Source organism: Lepidochelys kempii, chromosome 13, assembly GCF_965140285.1.
Source record: "Lepidochelys kempii isolate rLepKem1 chromosome 13, rLepKem1.hap1, whole genome shotgun sequence".
NCBI lineage: Eukaryota > Metazoa > Chordata > Testudines > Cheloniidae > Lepidochelys > Lepidochelys kempii.
This window is the reverse complement of record NC_136392.1, coordinates 6,393,249-6,414,916: the sequence shown is the minus strand read 5'-3', so window position 1 is coordinate 6,414,916 and position 21,668 is coordinate 6,393,249. Positions and strand designations below refer to the sequence as shown.

Sequence of the window (21,668 nt, the reverse complement as noted above, 5' to 3'; positions counted from 1 at the left end):
CTGGAGTGAGGGGACAGGGCAGCAGCCTATGTGCCCTTTTCACACCAATAAACAGGACTGTGAGATATTAGGATTCATCTGTGAGGTCAATTTCATAATTAACAGTTTGTTACATAATAACTAGTGGTTAATTCCAATGGAAGTGTTAATTACACAGCACATTGCTTCATCACAGTATGTCATTTGTCAAAAACAAATCATGTCAAACCAACTTGATAGCTTTCTTTAACAGGGTAACAAGCCTTGTGGATAGAGGGGAAGCGGTAGACGTGGTATATCTCGACTTTAGTAAGGCTTTGGATACTGTCTCACATGACCGTCTCATAAATAAACTAGGGAAATGCAACCTAGATGGAGCTACTATAAGGTGGGTGCAAAACTGGTTGGAAAACCATTCCTAGAGAGTAGTGATCAGTAGTTCACAGACATGCTGGAAGGGCATAACGAGTGGGGTCCCTCAGGGATCGGTTTTGGGTCCAGTTCTGTTCAATATCTTCCTCAATGATTTAGATAATGGCATAGAGAGTACACTTATAAAGTTTGTGGATGATACCAAGCTGGGAGGGGTTGCAAGTGCTTTGGAGGTTAGGATTAAAATTCAAAATGATCTGGACAAATTGGAGAAATGGTCTGAAGTAAATAGGATGAAATTCCATAAAGGACAAATGCAAAGTACTCCACTTAGGAAGGAACAATCAGTTGCACACATACAAAATGGGAAATGACTGCCTCGGAAGGAGTACTGTGGAAAGGGATCTGGGGGTCATAGCAGACTAAAAGCTAAATATGAGTCAACAGTATAACACTGTTCCAATAAAAGCGAACATCATTCTGGGATGTATTAGCAGGAATGTTGTAAGCAAGACACAAGACGTAATTCTTCCGCTCTACTCCGCTCTGATTAGGCCTCAACTGGAGTATTGTGTCCAGTTCTGGGCACCACATTTCAGGAAAGATGTGGACAAATTGGAGAAAGTCCAAAGAAGAGCAACAAAAATTATTAAAGGTCTAGAAAACATGACCTGTGAGGGAAGATTGAAAAAAAAATGGTTTCTTTAGTCTGGAAAAGAGAAGACGGAGGGGTTGTTACAAGGAGGAGGGAGAAAAAATTTTCTTCTTAATCTCTGAGGATAGGACAAGAAACAATGGGCTTAAATTGCACCAAGGGAGGTTTAGGTTGGACATTAGGAAAAACTTCCTACCTGTCAGGGTGATTAAGCACTGGAATAAATTGCCTAGGGAGGTGATGGAATCTCCATCATTGAAGACTTTTAAGAACAGGTTAGACAAACATCTGTCGGGGTGGTCTAGATAATTAGTCCTGCCACGAATGCAGGGGACTGGACTAGATGACCTCTCGAGGTCTCTTCCAGTCCTATGATAATCTGCTACATGCATAGTAATGAGCTCATGAGAATAAGGGGTTTTCTTTCAGCCTGATTGGGAATACAGTTATAACATGCTTCATGCAGCATGAAATGCTGATCGATTTGCTACAGGGCCAAGACACTTAACGTGTCAAAAGTTATTCCATAGTGAGCAAGGATGTCTCATGCACATCCACTCTTCCTTAATGAACTCTTTTTGAGCAGGGATAGGCCCCCTTGGGGCACCCCATAAACAACCTCTAGCAAAGCTCCTAGTCAGACTTGCTTAATCCAAATCTACTGCTATTTAGATTCAAGAACAGAAGCCATCAGATTAAAACGTCAATAGTTCATACAGCACCTGTACATGCTAGAAGATTAGATTCCTCTTAGATCCGGTGGTTATGCAGATGCGCAGATAAACCAGGTCTCCCTGGAAACACTACTCTTCCCTGCTGTGAGTGTGCTCATTTGGAGATTATGTAAAGTAGAATGTGTGCTCTAGTCTCTGTACAAGTATGAGCTGCTGTTCCATCCCCATCTTGCTGCAAGTGTCTGGAATAGAGATTAATCAGCATGACTCCATGAGAAACACTTTGAGAAATGAGTGTGTAATCTCAGTGCCATCACGAAATGCTTCCTTTGCATTTCCATGGTCCCACTGAATACCTTTCCTTTTTATGGAATATGCTAAAATACGGAGGGTCTGATTCTGATCTTTCTTACACCATTGACCTGAGGGGAGCTTGCCACAGGGGATGCAACCATGGGGATGTTTGTTACTGTTCAGCCCTCTCAAAATGCATTTGTGGCAGCCTACAGTCTTAGCTATGGTCATATGGGGACAAGACCATCATGTGTCTGTGCCGGGAGCATGAGAGGAGCTTTCCACATCCACTCACGGCCGCGCTGAGGGTTTTCATGATTGCAGTTCCTGTGTCCTTCCAAAATTGGGTGAAGCCCTAATTTGGATCTGCCTTCAGAGCCACTCTTCACCTCTTGGGGGCCGCCTCTCACCTGAACTCTTTGCTTTGGGTCAACGTCACCATTTGCAGAGCAACCCGTGCTGCTCTGGAACGAAGCAGATGGAGCAGAAAAGTTCCTTCCATCCTAGATTTTCCATGGAAGTGCAAAACCACAATGAGTCAACCCCCACTGCCACCGATGTCGCCTTCGGCACCCGTTTGTTACAGCTACAAAACCAAGCAACTTCAGGCTTTCTCCTGTGCTGCTTCTCATGCCTGGAAGAAATAAGCATCCACAAAGCCACCTCATTGTCCTCCCTTCAGATCTCTCCTTAGAAGTCTGCTGTGGTGGATGGTCCGGCAGCAGGTGTGCAGTGACCGCTCACTAGTGTCTCGCTGTTACCTTTTGCGTCCTGCTCTGTTTGTCACATCCCCCTCTAACACACTCTTTGGGAGGCAGGGAGCATCTTATGATGTGTGTGTACAGTATCTAGCACTGTGGCACTGTATTGCAGTTCCTAAGCGTTACCGCAGCACAGACACCACTTAATATTAATAACAAGAGAGTCTTGTGCTTTGTCCCACTTTGGCAGGGCAGTCCTGGGAGAAGAGGACCACAAGGGGAACCAGGGCCGAAGGTGAGTAATGACAGCACTCCGACTCTGATTTTCTTTCAGACAGCTATATGCCTATAGGTCATAGGGATGAGCAAGTGCAACTCCATTAACTTCAATGGACTTACATTAACTTACCCCAGGTCTGAATTCATCCCTACATTAATGATACTTCTGCCTACTTAGGGCAGGGATCCAGAGATTTTGAGAAATAGAACAATGAAAATGTCTGTAATCAAATAGAAAATGACATGATTGTTTAAGCACCAAATGGGTGCTCAGAGCTGTGTGATATAGACTGATCCCTGCTCCAAAATTCTCCAGACACCTAGTTGTGTTGATTAACTACATGGCTCCAGTAAGCTTCTTTCTAAGAAAACAACCCAGCTCCATCAGAAAACGTTTATCCCAGTTTTGTGGTGTTCTTTTTCTCCCTGCCGTGCATGGCTGATTTGACCCCGTGCCTCGGCATGCTTGGGAAAGGTGCGAAGTACAGGGAGAGCCACAGAAACTGGGTATATCTCTGCGGAAAAGGAGCAGAGACGAGCATGAAACAAAAGCTGGATCTGAACATCCTGGAATTTGGGAGGAGTGGAGAAGGCATTGAAATCCACACTTAGAGCGTTTGCAAATTGGAGTCATTGCTATGTGTTACCCATCAAAGCATGATTGAGAGAATCCAGTAAAGAAGCAAGGGAAAACCCCCCACTGCTTTCCTTTTTCAAACTAACTGCACAGAAGCCAACATCATTGATAGAGCTGGTCAGAAAAAGACATTGAAAAATGGACACCGTTTTCAGTTAAGTCTTTGCAGAACCTTTCCCCCCATCTTTTGTCCAGCTTCAATCACTAGAATAATTTGCTATAGGGCAGGGCTGCTCCTGCTTCCCTGGAAACCAGTGGGAGTTTTGTCATTGATTTCCCTGGAAGCCAGATCAAAACCTTGGACTGCAAAGGCAAAGGGCTGTACAGTTGAGGGTACTGGACACTTCCAAGCCTTGCCTCTTCCTTTTGCATCCAGTAGCTGCTTTGTGCTGAAACAGGTCGTATGGTGCAGTCAATGCGTATGGAAGTCACTGGTGTTCCTCCTGACATTTTGTTTAATTTCTTTGACTGGCTTTAGGGTGAGCCAGGTCCTCCTGGACAAGTTGGACCAGAGGGTCCTAGTGGACAACAAGGGTCACTAGGCTCCCAAGGAATCACCGTGCAGGGCCCAGTGGTACGTGATCTCTCCCATTGCTTTTATCCCATCTTTTACTCTGTGTGAAAGATACAACTGTATGTGGGGTCTGGTTTTGTTTGTTACAGGGATGTGGTGATAAAAACACCTGAGCCCTATCTACGACAGTGCTTACAATGCTATTACTACTAGCTGAGCTGTTGCTATTGTAGGGATGGCTAGTTTTTCTAATGTTGACAAGACCCTAAATTCTGGTTTAAAAACTGGCCACGTGGGATAGCTGATCCCTAGTCTAGCCCCTGAAAAAGAGCCCAACGGAGTATTAACATTTCAGTAGCACAGTCATCATGGTTAGAGAAGCAATGGGCAATGGTTACGTAGGTGTATATACACAAATACCTGCCTACAAATGCCAGGCAAAAGGGTGAGCTATGGAGGTGTGCAAGGATCCCTGTGGGCACAAATCACTTCAAAGGTTGTGTGGAGGTAGTTGGGTCATGGCCCTGCTGAACTGACCATGAGTGATGAGTAGCCATGGACAGATAGGCTGCTGCCCAACTTAAGGGATGGTGCAGAATGCATGCAACTCTATTGTTCCATTTTGATTCCAGGGACCACCAGGAATTAAAGGGGATAAAGGAGACACTGGAATCCCAGGCATGCAGGTAATATAATCGATATCCCTCCTTTGACTCAAAGAGCTACCTCTTTTCCTGCTGAACATTTGAAATCCAAGGAGTTAGCTGTCTTTATTGCCATCCCCACTATAAAACCCCATCTCCTCCACGCAGGAAATCTGCAGGAACACGTTGCACTGTTATCCGAGCCCGCACAGGAGCTTGGCAAACATGAATCAGTTCAGCCTCCCACCAATCTTGCAAGTATTATGGGGCCCATTTCCCTGAAAAATAAACTGGGCAATGGACAAACAGTAAAGCAATGGCAGAGCCAGCAGACTGACTTCCACCCCTCTTCTCTACCACTTCCTAAGTATCCCCAGTGCAGAAGAGGCAGGAAATCCAATTGGGCCTGTAAAATTCTTTTGGGACTCCCTGTTGTGGAAGGTGTTATTAAAATGTAAGACATAGGGGAGGAGAGAGGAGTCTGACCTTACGATGGTAAATAGGGGTGGGGTTCAGTTTCATATACCTGAAAATAGAGCAGGTTGAAAATGGAATTTCGTTGACATTTTAGTGCTCTGTTCCTTTTTTGTTCTGCTGTGCTTGATTGTCCTCTTTGGCGGCTGCCTCTGTTTCCACCATTAAAAATATGAAGTGGAATGTAATTGCTGGACGCCAGACTTAACCAGCAATTCTGTTTTCCAGGGTATTCCTGGTGCCCAGGGAGCCCCAGGCAGAGACGGCATTCAGGGTGCAAAGGTAAAAACACACAGACTCGGATTTTCAAACTTGGGCACCTAACACTCCATATGTGGCCTGATTTGCAGAGATGCTGAGCACCCACAGGTCCTGGTGTGTGTGTGGGAAACTGAGGTTGCATTGCACCTCTGAAAACTGGCCTGCTTTGAGGTGCACAAATATGGACTTGGGTGCCTAACTTTACTCACTCAGGTTTGAAAACTTGGGCCAGACTGTAGCTGCACCACTTCCTGTAAAAAGTGCATGGCAAAGTGTACGGGGAGAGGGGAGGAATTGGCTTGAGACTGCGGATTAGAGATTTACTCTCTGGTACTTCCCCCATGGCACCTTACCTAGCAAAGAGCTCTGGGGTCCTATTCTTCTCACAGCATCTTGGAGTAAAGCATGGACGTTCTGCTGTCGAGAGGCAGTTTTCTCTACTCTCTGCCCTGCAGTTGATATTGCTAGCACAGGGTAAGCCTGTGGCAGCAGAGATGGGTGAATTGATGATCCAGACATCTCAAATGTGTCCAAAAAATTCTTCAGCTAGATTTATGTGGCTGAGTAGTTGCCAACATTCTTGTGTGTTTGGCAGTTATGTTCCGTGGATAAGCCCTGGCTAAACAACCTTTGGAGTAAGGCATCACATCACTGTACCCTCAGCTCTCACCAATGCTGTGAGGACCCTCTCGTTAACACACTGTTGGGTTTGCAGGGGGTGAGAGGACTGGAAGGCACAGCAGGGCCTCCGGGGCCACCAGGACCCAGGGTAAGAGCTTGCACAAACTGTCAGTATAAAGCTTGTCATCAGCAATAACTTTCACTTCCTGCTGACTTGCTGCATTTTCCACTGGAGCCAATGTAACCACTCTCTGGCATGGGTCCATCCCAGGTATAGAACCTGGGACTTTCCACACTGCAGCAGAGACCTCTACTGCTTCAGCTTAAGGCGTAACTCTGTTAGCTGGTAGCAGTAGTAGACTTATCTAGTGGACAGCCTCTAGAGGGACACGTGCTTTGCCACAGGGTTAGGTGGTCCAGCTGGCTACTGTTCCTCGGTGGATGAGTTTAAGGCATACAGGATGCTAGACTGAAGTCACTAACTGGAGCTGGGCATGATGCCACGCAAGATCTCCTCACTCAGCTCTGCCCAGCCAGTGAGACCTGAGCTGCTCCCTAGCTTCGGTTTCACCAAGGACAGCCTTAGAGTTCATCTACATATTTTTAAGGCTCCAGTCACATTAGTGTTGAGTGTCTCATTGAGTGTTGAGGTAGTGAAGTATTATGTCCCCACCTTACAGATAATAAGATGGGGGATTGAGAGGCTCAATGACCTACTACTGAACTTCAGGCAGTACATGGCAGACACGGGAAGTGAACTCAGATTCACTGAGTCCCAGCATGAACCACCAGACCAGCCTTTCAATAGCAAAGATGCCACCTGTGGACTAGGAATTGCATTGAATCTTCCATCTCATTTCCCCTGGGCCACTAAATAGCTGTCAATCACTATTGGCTGGAATCCAGTGGGTGAAAAATTACAAATATATAGCCAATAACTGGCCCTTTTCCTATACAATTCTGGCAATAGTAGAAATACAACCGGGGAGCAGACGGAGATGTCTAGAGCATGCAGGTTGTTTTTTTTTCTCTTTAAACAATTCTTCATTATTGATGCAATTACACATTGGAGGGAAGCTCAGCTGTAAAAGAGAGGCATTAACTGTCCAAAAATAGATGTGCTCTGGGTTAAGACTAAAATAATCTCAATATAGAATGAAAGAACTAAAAACTGAAGGGTGAAAACCACATTGCAGGTCGTGGGCACAACTCACATCTGCTCTCCTGACCATAACTGAGACATTAATAGGAAATGATGTGAACATGACTTATACATGATATACTCTTAACATTGTCTTCATGGTTGGATGATGCTCTGACATGAACCTTAAGGGCACAATGCCTTTAACTGAGCCCTCTAAACTGTTTCTGCTGGTGCCCTTGGAGCCATAGGGAGATGTCAGCCTCAAGTAGCAGAAGAAGAAAGTGTGCAGCTGACCGGGCCTTCTCTATAGCTGCATCTCACAATTTAATCTCTGCAGGGTTTCCAAGGAATAACAGGTGCCCGAGGCAGTAGCGGAGAGCGAGGACCTCCAGGTGATGTTGGACCCACAGTAAGTTGTTGTTTTTTGTTCTGGTGTTTTATGTTGTGGTACTCCAGGAGTGCCTGATGAGAGCATGGAACCTGACAGAGTCCTACATGGAGATGAGTTGCAGCTGCAAAGTTCAGCTCTGCATCTGAACTTCCTCAAAGTTTGAATGTGTGTAGCTCTGAGGGTGTTAGTTCAGATCCATCTCTTCTGGTGGAAGGGACTTTGTCTATTCATCAAAGACCTGGCTGGCAAATGTCTTGGAGTAGACTCAGGGCTAGTTGTTCATGGCAGGCGTTGCCCTCTGCAGGATTCTGAGCTAAATAAAATCCAGTGGTCAAATATTTCCTGTGTAAGATCCTGAACTGGAGAAAGAAATCACTAGAGATGGGCCTGAACCAAACCCACAGAACCAAACTTTTTGGGCAAGCCTTAGCCCACATCGGCACTTTGCAGTTGTCCATTTAGCTCAGATGAAGAACTCTTTGCATGTGAGGAGAACTTACCTTGGATCAAGGCAGATCTGTAGTGTTTTGACAGCTCTGATTCTGCCTTTTTGATGGCATCAGTCTTTTCCTGTTGCTCCTTATTTGTTGTTATCCTTAATAAAAACCCTCCATTATTTGTATGCATTTGGTCTTCTGTTGTGGGGGGAGTGTATATCTCCTTAACTACAGCCACAGTATTTACTGGTTCACATGTTTGTGGCCAAACAAAATGACATTTGTACATGCATTTTGCATAATTCTGTGATATACACCATAAGATATCAAAGAATCGGGCTGTGCATGTACAGATCAGCTTCCCCTGTACAATTGCATGCACATTTGTAGGGGTTTGTGCATGCTAATGGCTGAGACTACAGTTTTGGAAGGAGCACCTGAAAAGATCCACTGCAAATGTGGTCCTTAATTTGGAGTTAGCCTGTAAACATACCACTGGCTGTTCTCTTGAGAATCACAACAGTACTGTAATCATGCTGGCTTTTATTAAATTGACCTTTTACTTCCCATTTTTCACCTCCTCCCAGTTTAAAAAGTGTTTATTTTTGCTCTGTTTTTCAACAGGGTCTGCCTGGTCCAAAGGGGGAAAGGGGAGAGAAAGTGAGTTTTTCTCCTTGGAGTTCTTTATATTGTGCAGTGCAGTTACTGAGTGCCGCACTGAACGGGCCACGCACGCTAAGCAGCTGTACAAGTGACAGTGACGTGATTAAGCCATTTCAGTGCTGAACTCTCATTTACCTGTTGCTTCTTGGCTTTCCATTCACCTGAATGACCGTCCCATGGGAACCTGACATAATATTGCAACAGGCTCAGTCGCAGTAATGGCGGGGAGTGGAGGGAGCCCACCACCACCACCAACTTGAGTCTCATTAAGGATTTTTCTATAAAAATGTATTTCATGCTAATTGACTAACTCAGAACAAAATGTTGTGGGTCAGATCCTCAGCTACTGTAAATAGCTGCAGCTCCACTGGAATCAGGGGATTTCCACCAGCTGAAAGTCTGGGTTTAGATATTGAGGGGGAGCTTTCCCCTGGCAACTCTAGCTAAAATTTTCTAAAGTGCCTGAGTCCTATTTTCAAGGGTGACTTGAGCACTTAGGCACCTGCCTTCCCTTGATTTCAGGCCTTAGGAGCGTAAGTTCCACTGACTTTCAAGTACACTCCTAAATGACTTGGCTGGTTTTGACCCTTTGTTACGTGGCCTGTCTGCTGCTAGGTAGCACTAGGTGCCAGAGAATGCACACAGCTCTTGTACCAGCATGCAGTCAGTCAGCCAGTAAATTACACCTGAGATCTGGCAAAACTCAAGCCTTATCTGTAGGTGATGCAAATATGGAATTTGCCAGTGTGTTTCTCCTCATGCAGGACTTGACTGACAGACATTGAAGTCAATGGAAGTCATTCCATTATCTTCAGTGGGCTTTGGCTCATGCTCTGAGAAGCCTCTTTGCTGGGCCTCTTTCTCAGTGGGTTCCCTTTGCACCTGTCTCCGGGTACATCTGCGCTGCAAAGAAAAAACACACGGCACCGAGTCTCAGAGCCCAGGTCAATTGCCTCAGGCTCGTGCTATGGGGCTAAAAGTAGCAGTGTAGACATTCCTGTTTTGAGACCCTCCCCTGTCACAGGGTTTCAGAGCCTGCGCTCCAGCCTGAGCGGGAACATCTACATTGCTATTGTCAGCCCCACGGCCCAAGTCCCATGAGCCCAAGTCAGTTGACACAGGCCCTGAGGCCTGACACCGCGGGATTTTCTTTGCAGAGTAGATGTACCCTTAGAAAGTGGTGCTGGAAGAGTTTTTAAAGTGCGGGTGTTGAAGGCGGAAACCATGTATGTGGGTTGCTATTACTACTTCAAGCCAGGAAGGGCAGCAGCACCCCTACTTCCAGCCCCGATGGCCTTCGAGACTGGGTGCAAGACTTTTCTATTTTCTATTTCGTCACCTCCCTTTTTCACCAGCTCTTCCTTTTGTGGACTTTTTTTATGTTGTGGTTGCTGGTTTTTCCTGGGCCTTGTGGCCAGTTTTTGTTGAATTCTGTGTAAGATTGCACATCGATCGCAACAGAACCAGCCACAGATGGAAGTTTTCTGAAGAGGTTTGGAAGGGTTCAGTTTTTTTAGTTATGAATTTTCATGGCTAGTATCAACGTTTATTTCCAAGTAGTTTATATCCTGCTGTGCAAAAACTTTAAGAAAAAACTCAGAAAGCAACCATTGTTTATTCAGCAGATGATGACCGTAGGAGTCAAGATTCATTCATTAAAGATTCAGAAACAAAGGCATAACATTTTTATATTTAATCATGTTAATTTTAAGCATCACTGAGTACTAACTTTTATGTTAGACACACTTATCAGTCTTCAAACTAGATAAACATATATGCAAATATACTCTCCAGCTGTGGTTAATTTCATTTATTAATGACTGAAAATTGATTTAATCAATTTGTGGGTACAGGGAAAAACAAAATTATTGATATTTACCAGTTAAGATTTTATTGTTTCAAAGCCTATTGATGAATAAATAGAGATCTCATGGTGATGAATATCTCGAGAGCTCAAGCTGTTGGTAAGAATGTGCCATCAGAAAACTTACATGCTATCCACTTCATTTCAAAAGTATTTAATTATTTTTAATTTTACTTCAGGGTGAACCACAATCCCTGGCCACCATTTACCAGCTGGTTAGTCAGGCTTGTGAGCAGATGATTCAGAGTGAGTATCACATGTCTCCTTGGGCAACAGTGCTTCTACGGTACTTGACGTTTTACCACATAATGAAGAACCTGATCCAAAATCCATTGGCAAAGGGCCTTCTATTGACTTCAGTAGGCTTTGGATCATACCCTAAGAGTCTGATCCTGTGAGCATTAAAAGTGAGGAGGAATCTCTCAGGCAGGCCCTCAAAATTGAACATCCCCCCACGCCCCCCCAACACGAGTTGTATTAGCACAAAGACCTGTGAAATATTACTTAACAGTCCGACCTGGTATCATGTACTGGATTTTCCTTTCAAGGGTAGGAAAAGGCTTGGATTGAAACTTGACTGTTTTAGGAAAAATCACTCCAATGTTTCATTAATTGATCCCTCAGTTTCTACAGCAGAGAAAAACAGGAGGCTTGATTTTGGGTGGGTGGAACTTGGAAAGCTTAGCTCAGATGATGCATCCTGGACCAAGTGCAGTGCCCATGGAATGCACCAGGGATGTGTGTGTTTGCTTTTCCTGGGATGAAGAGTTGTCAGCAAGATTTGCTTGGGGTCGACTGATGCACAGGGAGATCAAGTTAGTGCTTTGTCCAAGGTCAGATAGCAAGACCATGACTCCGCAGAGTCTTCCTCTTCAGTTCATGACCTCTGCAATTTGGACTGACAACATCATAGTACCTGGTGATTTTTATTTATATATCAAGTTTTTTAGAGATGGGGCAACATAGAATACACAGAATAAAATCAGACCACATCATTCATCCTGACATGAGTTTTGCAAACAAAACCAGAACTAGAGAACGGTTCTGTAATATCACAAGTTTCCATAGTTTGACTCCCATCTATGTAAAATAGGTATGAGCCAACACTGGAACCACTTTCACTTGTCTACCACCCTACTTCCCCTCTCTCTCCCTGAACTTTGGGGTGCAGACAAAACAGAAGTGGATCTGAACCACCCCAATTGTGGTTTTGCAAACTCAATGAAGTTTCCCGCTAGTACTTTTTTCAAACCCAAACCGCCCTTTGCCTGCCCCAATTGTGGTTTTGCAAACTCAATGAAGTTTCCCGCTAGTACTTTTTTCAAACCCAAACCGCCCTTTGCCTTTGCAAGTTAAGGAAGTATGGGCTGGATGAATGCACTATAAGGTGGGTAGAAAGCTGGCTAAATTGTCGGGCTCAACGGGTAGTGATCAATGGCTCCATGTCTAGTTGGCAGCCGGTATCAAGTGGAGTGCCCCAAGGGTCGGTCCTGGGGCCGGTTTTATTCAATATCTTCATAAATGATCTGGAGGATGGTGTGGATTGCACTCTCAGCAAATTTGCGGATGATACTAAACTGGGAGGAGTGGTAGATACGCTGGAGGGGAGGGATAGGATACAGAAGGACCTAGACCAATTGGAAGATTGGGCCAAAAGGAATCTGATGAGGTTCAATAAGGATAAGTGCAGGGTCCTGCACTTAGGACGGAAGAACCCAATGCACAGCTACAGACTAGGGACCGAATGGCTAGGCAGCAGTTCTGCAGAAAAGGACCTAGGGGTGACAGTGGACGAGAAGCTGGATATGAGTCAGCAGTGTGCCCTTGTTGCCAAGAAGGCCAATGGCATTTTGGGATGTATAAGTAGGGGCATAGCGAGCAGATCGAGGGACGTGATCGTTCCCCTCTATTCGACATTGGTGAGGCCTCATCTGGAGTACTGTGTCCAGTTTTGGGCCCCACACTTCAAGAAGGATGTGGATAAATTGGAGAGAGTCCAGCGAAGGGCAACAAAAATGATTAGGGGACTGGAACACATGAGTTATGAGGAGAGGCTGAGGGAGCTGGGATTGTTTAGCCTGCAGAAGAGAAGAATGAGGGGGGATTTGATAGCTGCTTTCAACTACCTGAAAGGGGGTTCCAAAGAGGATGGCTCTAGACTGTTCTCAATGGTAGCAGATGACAGAACGAGGAGTAATGGTCTCAAGTTGCAGTGGGTTAGGTTTAGATTGGATATTAGGAAAAACTTTTTCACTAAGAGGGTGGTGAAACACTGGAATGCGTTACCTAGGGAGGTGGTAGAATCTCCTTCCTTAGAGGTTTTTAAGGTCAGGCTTGACAAAGCCCTGGCTGGGATGATTTAACTGGGAATTGGTCCTGCTTTGAGCAGGGGGTTGGACTAGATGACCTTCTGGGGTCCCTTCCAACCCTGATATTCTATGATTCTATGATTCTATGGTCTGATGTTAGGTACGTTGCACTTTTAAGACTGGCTGCAGTATTGCCTTCTCTCTATGTAAGTGATGTAACCAAAGTATAACCTTATGGCATCAGAACTGCATATGAGAAACTAAAAATGGGCCAAAACGAGGACCTGACTTCTAAACGGCTTCAGATTTCAAGGGCTTGGTGATGGGTTCTGATGTGAGTCCTTGGAACTAAATGTAGTGACAGATCCAGAAACAGAAAGGGCTTTTTTGAGGGGGAGGGAAGGGGGTGATGTCTTGTATAGATGCAGCCAATATTTTGAGAGATTTGTTGGCACTATTGGATCTCAACCCACATGCTGGCCCTGACTTGGCTCCAAACCTAAGCCAAGTCCTCTCTAGCTCTACATTTGGCAGACTCCGACTGTTTCTTTGGTTGGAAGAACTTACATAACCTTTCCTGAGTCTGGTAAAAGGTTAGGGCTTGGCCCAAGGGTGGGCAAAATGCTCTTGGACCCTTTCTTATTTTATCCACACAGGTTAAATTTATGCCAGCAGAAGTTCTGACCTGAGGCCTTTTGCTCATCTCAACATCTCCTCTGCAGTGGAGATGAGGCATTTTATTGTCTGACTTGCCTTCTCAGCTCATGTGTTGAAATTCGACTCATTCATCCACGAACATACAAGGAAGCCAGTTCCTGTGTGGGATAACACATTGAAGCCAGGAGGACCTGGACCACCAGGTCTTCCGGGTATCGCTGGTACCAGAGGAGAAAGAGGAGAAGACGGTATCCCAGGACAGCCAGGCAAAGATGGGTATCCTGGGGAAAGAGGTACTGACTGAAATGTTCTTAAGTAGGGCTTCACCATGGCCTTCATACTTTCAGACATAGTGGCTAATGAAGAGTAGCTTCTTCACCTGAAATGAACTCTTGTTCCAGATAGATATGAGCACTGAGCTCAGGTCTATTTCACGTTGATTCAGCGTGGTATAGGGATAGGCACCAACCACAAAGATTCCCTCACGATCCATGTGTCCACAAAGTTTGGAGGTTACTGGATCAGAGGGGTTTATTCAGCTCTAGGTCTCGCAATGAGCAGGATATGCAGCCTAGTACCGTCTCACCCAGTTTTCAGGAGTGACTACAAAATTATGGGTCGAAGACACTTTGAGTCACACTCACCCCATGAATATTACAAACAAGTGGAATGTCTGCCTAGGATTATCATGCCCGAGTGTCTGTCTGGTCTGCCTGAATATCTGTATCTCGTTCCCCTCCACTTCTGACCCAGTAATCTCATACTGGCATTAGCTGTTTCGCAAAGTGGATCCCGCAGCACCCATTCTCTAACTGGATCTCTCAAGTAGCTGTGAGCCACTCATCACTTGTCACACTCCCTTCCTCAGCTTTGCCAGTGACTCTTCTCCACATCCCTTCACACTGCCCCTGACTTGTGGAATACCCTTCCTGAGCTGATCTCACCTCATGCAGGTCTCACCTCTGTCGTTTCTAAGAAATCAGCCATTTAATGATGTCTACAGGAAAAAAAAAAGATGGAAATATCTGGACATATGTTAAGACCAAAGCCAAAGCATCTGCTGTGGCAGGTGTGCCATTGGGCAGCTGGAGAAATACATAAAAGGGGCCAACTAAAAGAATCCCTCCTGCCATCAAACAGTACTTAGGGAGAAACTTGTGGGACTTGGGACATGCAGTGTCATGTACTCCTGTACCAGATATAGACTGGCTATGGAGCTTGCTTACACACACCAGGTGTGTTTATTGTCAGATCCTTTAATGCTCTGCCAGGTATGGCTGAGGTTTATATTACAATGACCTTTCCATTATATGCAAAGAGTAGCCCAGGACAGATGGGGGTGGTGGAACCTTCTTTGTGCCCCGAAGCAAAGTTTGATGGGGCAGGAAGGATTCCAGTATTGGATTGTACCTCTTTCTCCCACCCATTGTATTGTAACCCATCTCAGAGTGCAAGCTCTTTGGCGTAGGGACCATGTGTGTTTGTACGTGCGCACGTGTGTTCACATCACCCAGCCTAATGGAGTGCAGTCCTGATGGATGCCTCCAGACACACATGTGCCCATAAGTATTAACCAACAAAAAACAGGAGGCCCTTCTACCCAGCAGCATCACCCACCATCCAAGGTGGGCTCTCAATTTTCTCTGGGCACAAGGCTGGACCCTTTAGGGTCTCTGCCTCTTAGGCCAGCACAAAAGGAATTCACAGGGCCAAATCTGAAAGTCTTACTTGGTCAAAACTCCACTTGAAGTCAATGTAAGGACTAAGTAAAGGTGCCAGCATATGGCCAACGGGTTTTTCCAGTGTAGGAATAAGAGCAACGTGCAAAGCTTCTTATCTCCCCCTCAGTGGGCAAAGCATTTGCTGGCTCCTTTTTGGAGTAGAACTCGTGAGCTTTGGTGAGAATAGTCTCTTATCTCTGGCCTCTTGGCCTCAAACTTAAAGCTCCTGCACTTGCAAGGAGAAAGTGTTGCTGGAACTTTTGTTTAATTACAGGACAAATCTTGACTGCACCGTCATTCGGGCAGCCACCATTGGTTTAATAAAACAGCGTATTACGGACAGGCTGTTAGAAGAACCTTTTGGCTACAGCTCCAAAGAGGCACATGCAGCATGAAAACACTGGGAGAGAAAGAAAAGGAAATTGCTGTGTGCATGTGCAAGGAGAGCCTCTCCCTCCTTTTTCATGTAGAATTTCCTTCCATTTTTAGTCTAAGTTTGTGGTTTAATTGGCATGTTTCACACGGCCACTCACACAGCAACCTGAATCTGTCAGGAGCGCTCAAGGACGATTCTGTGCCATTGTTTCCTGCTCCCCCCACCTTCCCCAGTCTTTATGCATAGCATCCAGTGAGAACAGGAGGGGAACAAGCACTAAGGGTATATAGCAATCATACTGACAGATTGTTTTCACATGAGGGATGGTTTAAAACAAATACAAGTTTTTTCTTCTTCCCATTACAAGAAAATCTCCCGCATTCACAAACTGAAGCTCTGTTTCTGTCCAGCTGAAAAGAGACGTAGGGCAAGCAACTATTTTCGCTGCTAACGCAAAGGACCCCTTCAAGCACTGAATGTTCTTCTGCAGTTTGAGTCCTGGGCCTGTCCTGCCGCTCTCCCTCACAAGCACGTATTCCCATGAAAGGGCCCCACTTCAGAAGCAGGTCTCGCATATGGATGCAGGTTTTTGATGGTAGGAGAGGCAAAGCCAGGTGTTAATGGGAGGAGATAATGTCTGAGTGGATATTTTTGTAAAATATTTATTGGAGAGTCTCGTGCAACATTAATTGAAACTGCTCTGGCTTCAGTGGCGGCTGAACCCTTCTGAAAAGCCAACTGCTAGGGCAAGCCGGTCAGTCATTCAATTCTGGACTGAAAATGTAAAGCTTATCGAAATGACAACAAAGTGGAGAGGGGACGAAGCAACGTGCGACTATTTCCAGCTGGTTAAGTGAGGAGATGGAGCCCCTAGACAAAGAACACAGGTGGAACTTACGTGTAGAACTGGTCAGAATCTCTTTGCCAAAACTTCTGTTAAAAAAAAGCCATTTCCTCAAGAGAAATGTCTTGAGACACGAGGTGGGGAGGTAATATCTTTTATTGGACCAGCTTCTGTTCGGTGAGAGAGAGACACTTTTGAGCTACACAGAGCTTTTCTTCAGGTGCCAGTATGGAAGCATATCAGTGATGACAGTTTCGTCAGGAAGGTGAGACTAACTCATTAGCCTAGGGGTCAGGATATTGACCTGGAACGTGGGAGACCAGATTAGAGTCAGAGCAGGGACTTGAATTTGAGGCGAGCACCCGCACAGGCTGGTGACCCTGTGGAAACTTTTACAAGGTCTCAGTTTCATTCCTCATCAGAATGGAAACAGATTCCCAAACCTCCAAAACATTTCACACAATGGAATTGCCGTTTTCCAGTGCGTCCTCCCTGAGCAGCTAGAGCCTGGCGTATGCAGTTGCCCCAGTTGCCCTGAGAAAGCTGCAGCTGTGTGCTGGTCCCTAGAGGTGGTAAGGGGAGGAAGAGCTGGAAGAGCTCAGGCAGACTGGCTCTGACGCACAGAGGGCTGCAGGCACAGCAGAGCAATACAGATTGATTGATGTCATTTCTACTGCACCACTAAAATGGTATTCAACAGTGAAGGGTTAACAGGCTCCCTAACACTGTATGATACACTGCACTGTATTTAAAGACCAGGTATAAATAATATTAAAAGATGACTTGATTTATACTTAGCCACTAATAGCCACAAACTTAAATTCAGTGTGTAGGGGCATGATCCTATTTGAGGGACAATGCCAAGGGCTGCCCAAGGATACATATGCCGGGCTGCACGGGAGGGGTTAAAAGAGGGGATCCTGTTTTGCTGAGTGTGGTACTAAAGGCCACAACCTCCTAAAAGACCATAGCACCCGAGAGCCACCTTATGGGGAGGCTGGAGTAGAGGGTGTTAATGCAGGGGAAGCTGTTAAGCTCTGGTAAGTGACATCTCTTTCTCTCATCCTCAAACTGGAGGACCAGGACCCAAGGGTGAGAAAGGGATGGCTGGAGCCAGGGAGGAAGGAGTCCAGGGACCAAGAGGACGAGCAGGTACAGTGAATACAGTCTTGTGGTTTCAATCGTAATGTTGATTCTTCATCTGTGCTCCCAAGGGGTTTGAGCAAACAGTTTAGGCATAGCTTGCAACAGCCACATCCCAAATTCAAAAGATGAGCCTAAATCTGCCTCTAGTGGGGTTTCTGGTACCTTCATCTGAAGCATCTGGTGCTGGCCACTATCAGAGACAAGAAACTAGACTATATGGCCCATGGGTCTGCTCCAGGATTTCAATTGCTCTGTTCCTAAGACCCTATGGGGCATATTTTCCTAAGAGCCTCCCTTTGGTAAACATCTGCCAGTGCAGAGGCAGAAATCCCCAATATCTGAGCATACCAACTAGGTAATTGTGTGTTTTAATTACACAATTTACACACAGACTTTTCACATTGCCTACACTATTGCAGAGTTTTGTGCACACACAGCCAGATGTTCAGATGGTATAAACCAGTTGAGGATATGGCTCACAAAGTGGAAGGCCCTTTGAAAATTGGCCCCACTTCGTTGGAACCTAAAATCTCTGTAAATTCTCCAGTCCCTAAGAGCCTGATCTGCTTTAGCTGAAGTCAATGGGACTATTGCAGACATAAGTGACAGCAGGCTTCAGCAGGGAAGCATTATAGAAAGTATTTTTTCATATATTTATGATTGTTACTGTTGACATATAAAGATATAAAACCAATGAACCCCATCAGGATCTTGGGCTTGGTGGTTGGTAAGTCTCCACATGGGAGATGGTGATGAGATTCCCTAATCCTGATCCCTGCTCTCCAGGGGCTGGAAGCGCTCCCTCAGGGCGAGGATATGTCATCACACTCCTGAGCAATTCTTCTTCCTGATGTTTAGGAGACAGCACTGATGAATGCAGACAAGAGTTCTTTCTAGCTTTCTTCAGCCAGAGTGATGCTGGCCACATCACAAAGCTTCTAGAGCACTGGTGAACAGCAGGAAAGGGTTAAATTGTGGGAAATAGGAAAGAGGTCCATAGGTCTTCATCGGGATCCAGTGGGGACTCTCCAACCTCATCTTCCTTCAAAAGGGAGCTGGGAAAGTCCCCAGATAACTGGCAGTACGCCATCAGACAATAGATATTGCATTGGACCAGCAGAGTTATACTGTACTGTTTGAGATGCCATTCATTTTTCAGGCCCTCCAGGAGAACAAGCCATAGGGGAGTCAGGTCTGAAGGGTTCCCCCGGGAGCACCGGTCCTCCAGGTTTTCCTGGTGCCAGAGGCAATCCTGGGGCACCTGGCTACCCAGGTGGTTGTGCTAACACTGGATGCTACAGGGCAAGCACAAGAGGTAAGTCCTGATTCTTTATATGAAGGTGATGATTTTAGAAGCTTCCCCATTCATGTATCTTTTGCTACCTGGCTAACCTATATGAGAACTATTATTATTATTATTACTTAATTTATTTTCCCTATGCTTCAAGGATAGTCTATCCTGGAGAACATTCTTTACTTAGTACTTAACACAAACCATGTGGAAAAAGTTCTTCTGACTGGCTGCTGAACCTTCAGCAATGGTTGGAATAACTGCATAGCTCTGCTCTTTACTCGTCTGTCCATCTCTCTCTAACATAATTTTTCCCCTTCTCACAACAAAAGACATTATGTGGCAAACTAAAGTCAGTTTTGGAGGCTTTGGGTTGCATGAGATAATGCTATTCCTGGTGGGTTAGAGCTACTTGGATATGACCTCTGCTCCATACCTCATGAAGGAACTAGGGAATTCTTCCTGAGAAGCAGTTATGCAGGGTTTCTACAAGCCACCAGGCTATCTGCTGCATCGTCCTTCTAGATTCATATCCCTCTCATAGGTGAAGAGCTCATGGTCACTTGGCAGAGCAATAATGCACTTCAAGAGGTGTCAGTACAAGGCACTCGTGTCCTCCTTGAACTGGATACATTTGACTTTGGCCTATGTAAAATATTAAATAGTTAAGCCACAGTTTAATCTCTAGTTCTTATATTCAATCTGGAGTCATTAAAGAAACTTCTACTGCAATAAGGCATTCTCATGTGACTAGCCATTTATAGCCTGTAATATTGACCTTCCCCATCAAAATAGCCATTTTTTCAGAGCAGCCATGACTGTAACCTGGCCTTCTATGCAATCATGTCCAGGAAGGGGAACTGGTTCAAAACTTCTCCTGAATTATATTTTCACTGTCCCTGTCAGATGAAGCTGTGCTTCTTTATTTAACTGTACCTGGATTTCCTTTTTTCTCCATTTATGTGGACCACACCTGAAGAAGGCAAAGTAGATTTTTAAAGATGCTTCTGCTCCATATGGATGGCCCTATTTTCCACATGGATGGCCTTATTTTCCCTTTTTCTCCTAATACTGAACTACCCAATTTAGTTATTGGCGTATCTTGTCAATTAACTTTAGGCATTTTCATGGTACCAATGACAGGACATATTAATGCCTTGATATACCTCCCCATCTCATAGAATAAGAGATTCCCAGCTACATTAAGTCCTATAAAGTACAGACACTAATTGGTGCCTGAGAGAAGATTGTTAAGGAGGGAGAACTAATTATGCACCCTCCGTCCTCAGTACTTTATGTTGTATTTATTCTTCTGTTCAGTAGTATCTCCTGGTTTTGTCTCCAAACGCAGATTTCATCCCCTGATGATTGAGGCATGGACCACTGTGGACAGGTCTCCGTCCTTTGGAAAATTCTGCACTAAGGTTCTGTCTACCCAGAGTGTAACTGCAACTTGAACACCCAATAGGAGCTCCCCCCCCCTCCCCCGGTTGCACTGGATTTTTGTACGGAAGTATAGAACTCTAAACTAAGCATAAAACACTACCCACAAAACCGGACTGTATGCAGATAATATCTAGTCATCCTCTCTCACCTATATTTCTGTGTTATTATCTGAACCATTTTGCACTGGACAGTTGGTGTGTCTGAACTGATGTCAGGAGTCCCACACCAGGGCAAAGAAATACAGTTCAAGGTTCAAGTTTTCAAAATTACAAGAGAGCTGAGCCAAAAGTAACGTTAGTGGTATATGAAATGGTCAGAAACAGTCTGGAGCAATGGCTCATGTTTGTCCACTTGTGCTTTATTTTTTCAGCCATTATTGTGGGTCACCAGTAGCTGAGCAAAACAGCACAAGGTACTGAAAGATGAAAATCCATAAAATGGCAACACTGCCATGTTGTCTGAGGGGTGCCAATGGAATAAAGTCTAATACTGTTGCTACTGCTTCTGCCTTTGGCACAATCTTGAAGTCTTCCTCCCCGTTTCCTTATATACATGACTATCATTAGACTATGGAATCACCTTTGTAGAGGAATGGTGGAAGCCCAGGTGCCTAGTCTAGTTTTATACATCTCAAGCAAAGTACTAAAAAATAGAGCATGTGTGTATTGACAAGGCATGGCCTAGGTAACCTCCTTGGCCTTTTCCATATCTGCCTTCGAGGCACTTAGTAACAGTCTTCCATTGTATCACATAGAATACTGCATAGCCATAGGCCTCACTTCTATCAGTAGGATACTAGAGGTATTTGTTATTGTCTGACATTCTAATTGTACAGGCCACAATTCATATTCATACCAAATTTATATTGATACTAGTAATGCAACACCTTAATGGTAATAGTTTGTTATTTTATATTGTACCAGCTTGTATTGGTCCCAGACCAGAGCTACATTGTAACTGCTTTCAAATAATTGCTCCTGAACCTGGATTATCGACACACAGAAGAGCAAGTTCTGTGAATAAAATGTCACTGGCGTTTGAAAATCTGGACCGACTCTTCTTGAATCGCTTCTACAAAGAAGCTTAGATACAAAAAAAGGAGCAACACACACATAATGTGTGTGCACATTTCCTCTAATTATGGGCACACTGGATAACTCTACACAAATGGCTTGTGGTGGTCATGTGCATACACAATCACGCATTTCCATTTGCAGTACTGGTAACTGTGCTCAGCTAACCCGCTTGACATTCCAGTCCGTAATGATCCAACA

At 45.0% G+C, this 21,668-nt stretch overlaps 1 protein-coding gene across 10 annotated transcripts in view; it reads left to right on the top strand.

The window, feature by feature from the left end:
• Positions 1 to 21,438, top strand: part of COL20A1 (collagen type XX alpha 1 chain) — a 95,676-nt gene extending 74,238 nt beyond the window's left edge. For 6 of the 10 annotated variants that reach the window (XM_073309068.2, XM_073309067.2, XM_073309061.2 and 3 more), the window contains 12 exons: positions 2,926 to 2,970; positions 4,070 to 4,165; positions 4,738 to 4,791; positions 5,452 to 5,505; positions 6,200 to 6,253; positions 7,587 to 7,658; positions 8,702 to 8,737; positions 10,784 to 10,850; positions 13,675 to 13,863; positions 17,589 to 17,663; positions 18,817 to 18,972; positions 20,300 to 21,438. In XM_073309068.2, the coding sequence (XP_073165169.2) occupies positions 2,926 to 2,970; positions 4,070 to 4,165; positions 4,738 to 4,791; positions 5,452 to 5,505; positions 6,200 to 6,253; positions 7,587 to 7,658; positions 8,702 to 8,737; positions 10,784 to 10,850; positions 13,675 to 13,863; positions 17,589 to 17,663; positions 18,817 to 18,972; positions 20,300 to 20,313 (912 nt within the window). In that variant the 3' untranslated portion in view covers positions 20,314 to 21,438. Of the gene's footprint in view, positions 1 to 2,925; positions 2,971 to 4,069; positions 4,166 to 4,737; positions 4,792 to 5,451; positions 5,506 to 6,199; positions 6,254 to 7,586; positions 7,659 to 8,701; positions 8,738 to 10,783; positions 10,851 to 13,569; positions 13,864 to 17,588; positions 17,664 to 18,816; positions 18,973 to 20,299 lie in introns of those variants that run through there. The other 4 variants (XM_073309063.2, XM_073309064.2, XM_073309069.2 and 1 more) reach the window with 4 other exon arrangements.
• Positions 21,439 to 21,668: the final 230 nt, after the last annotated feature.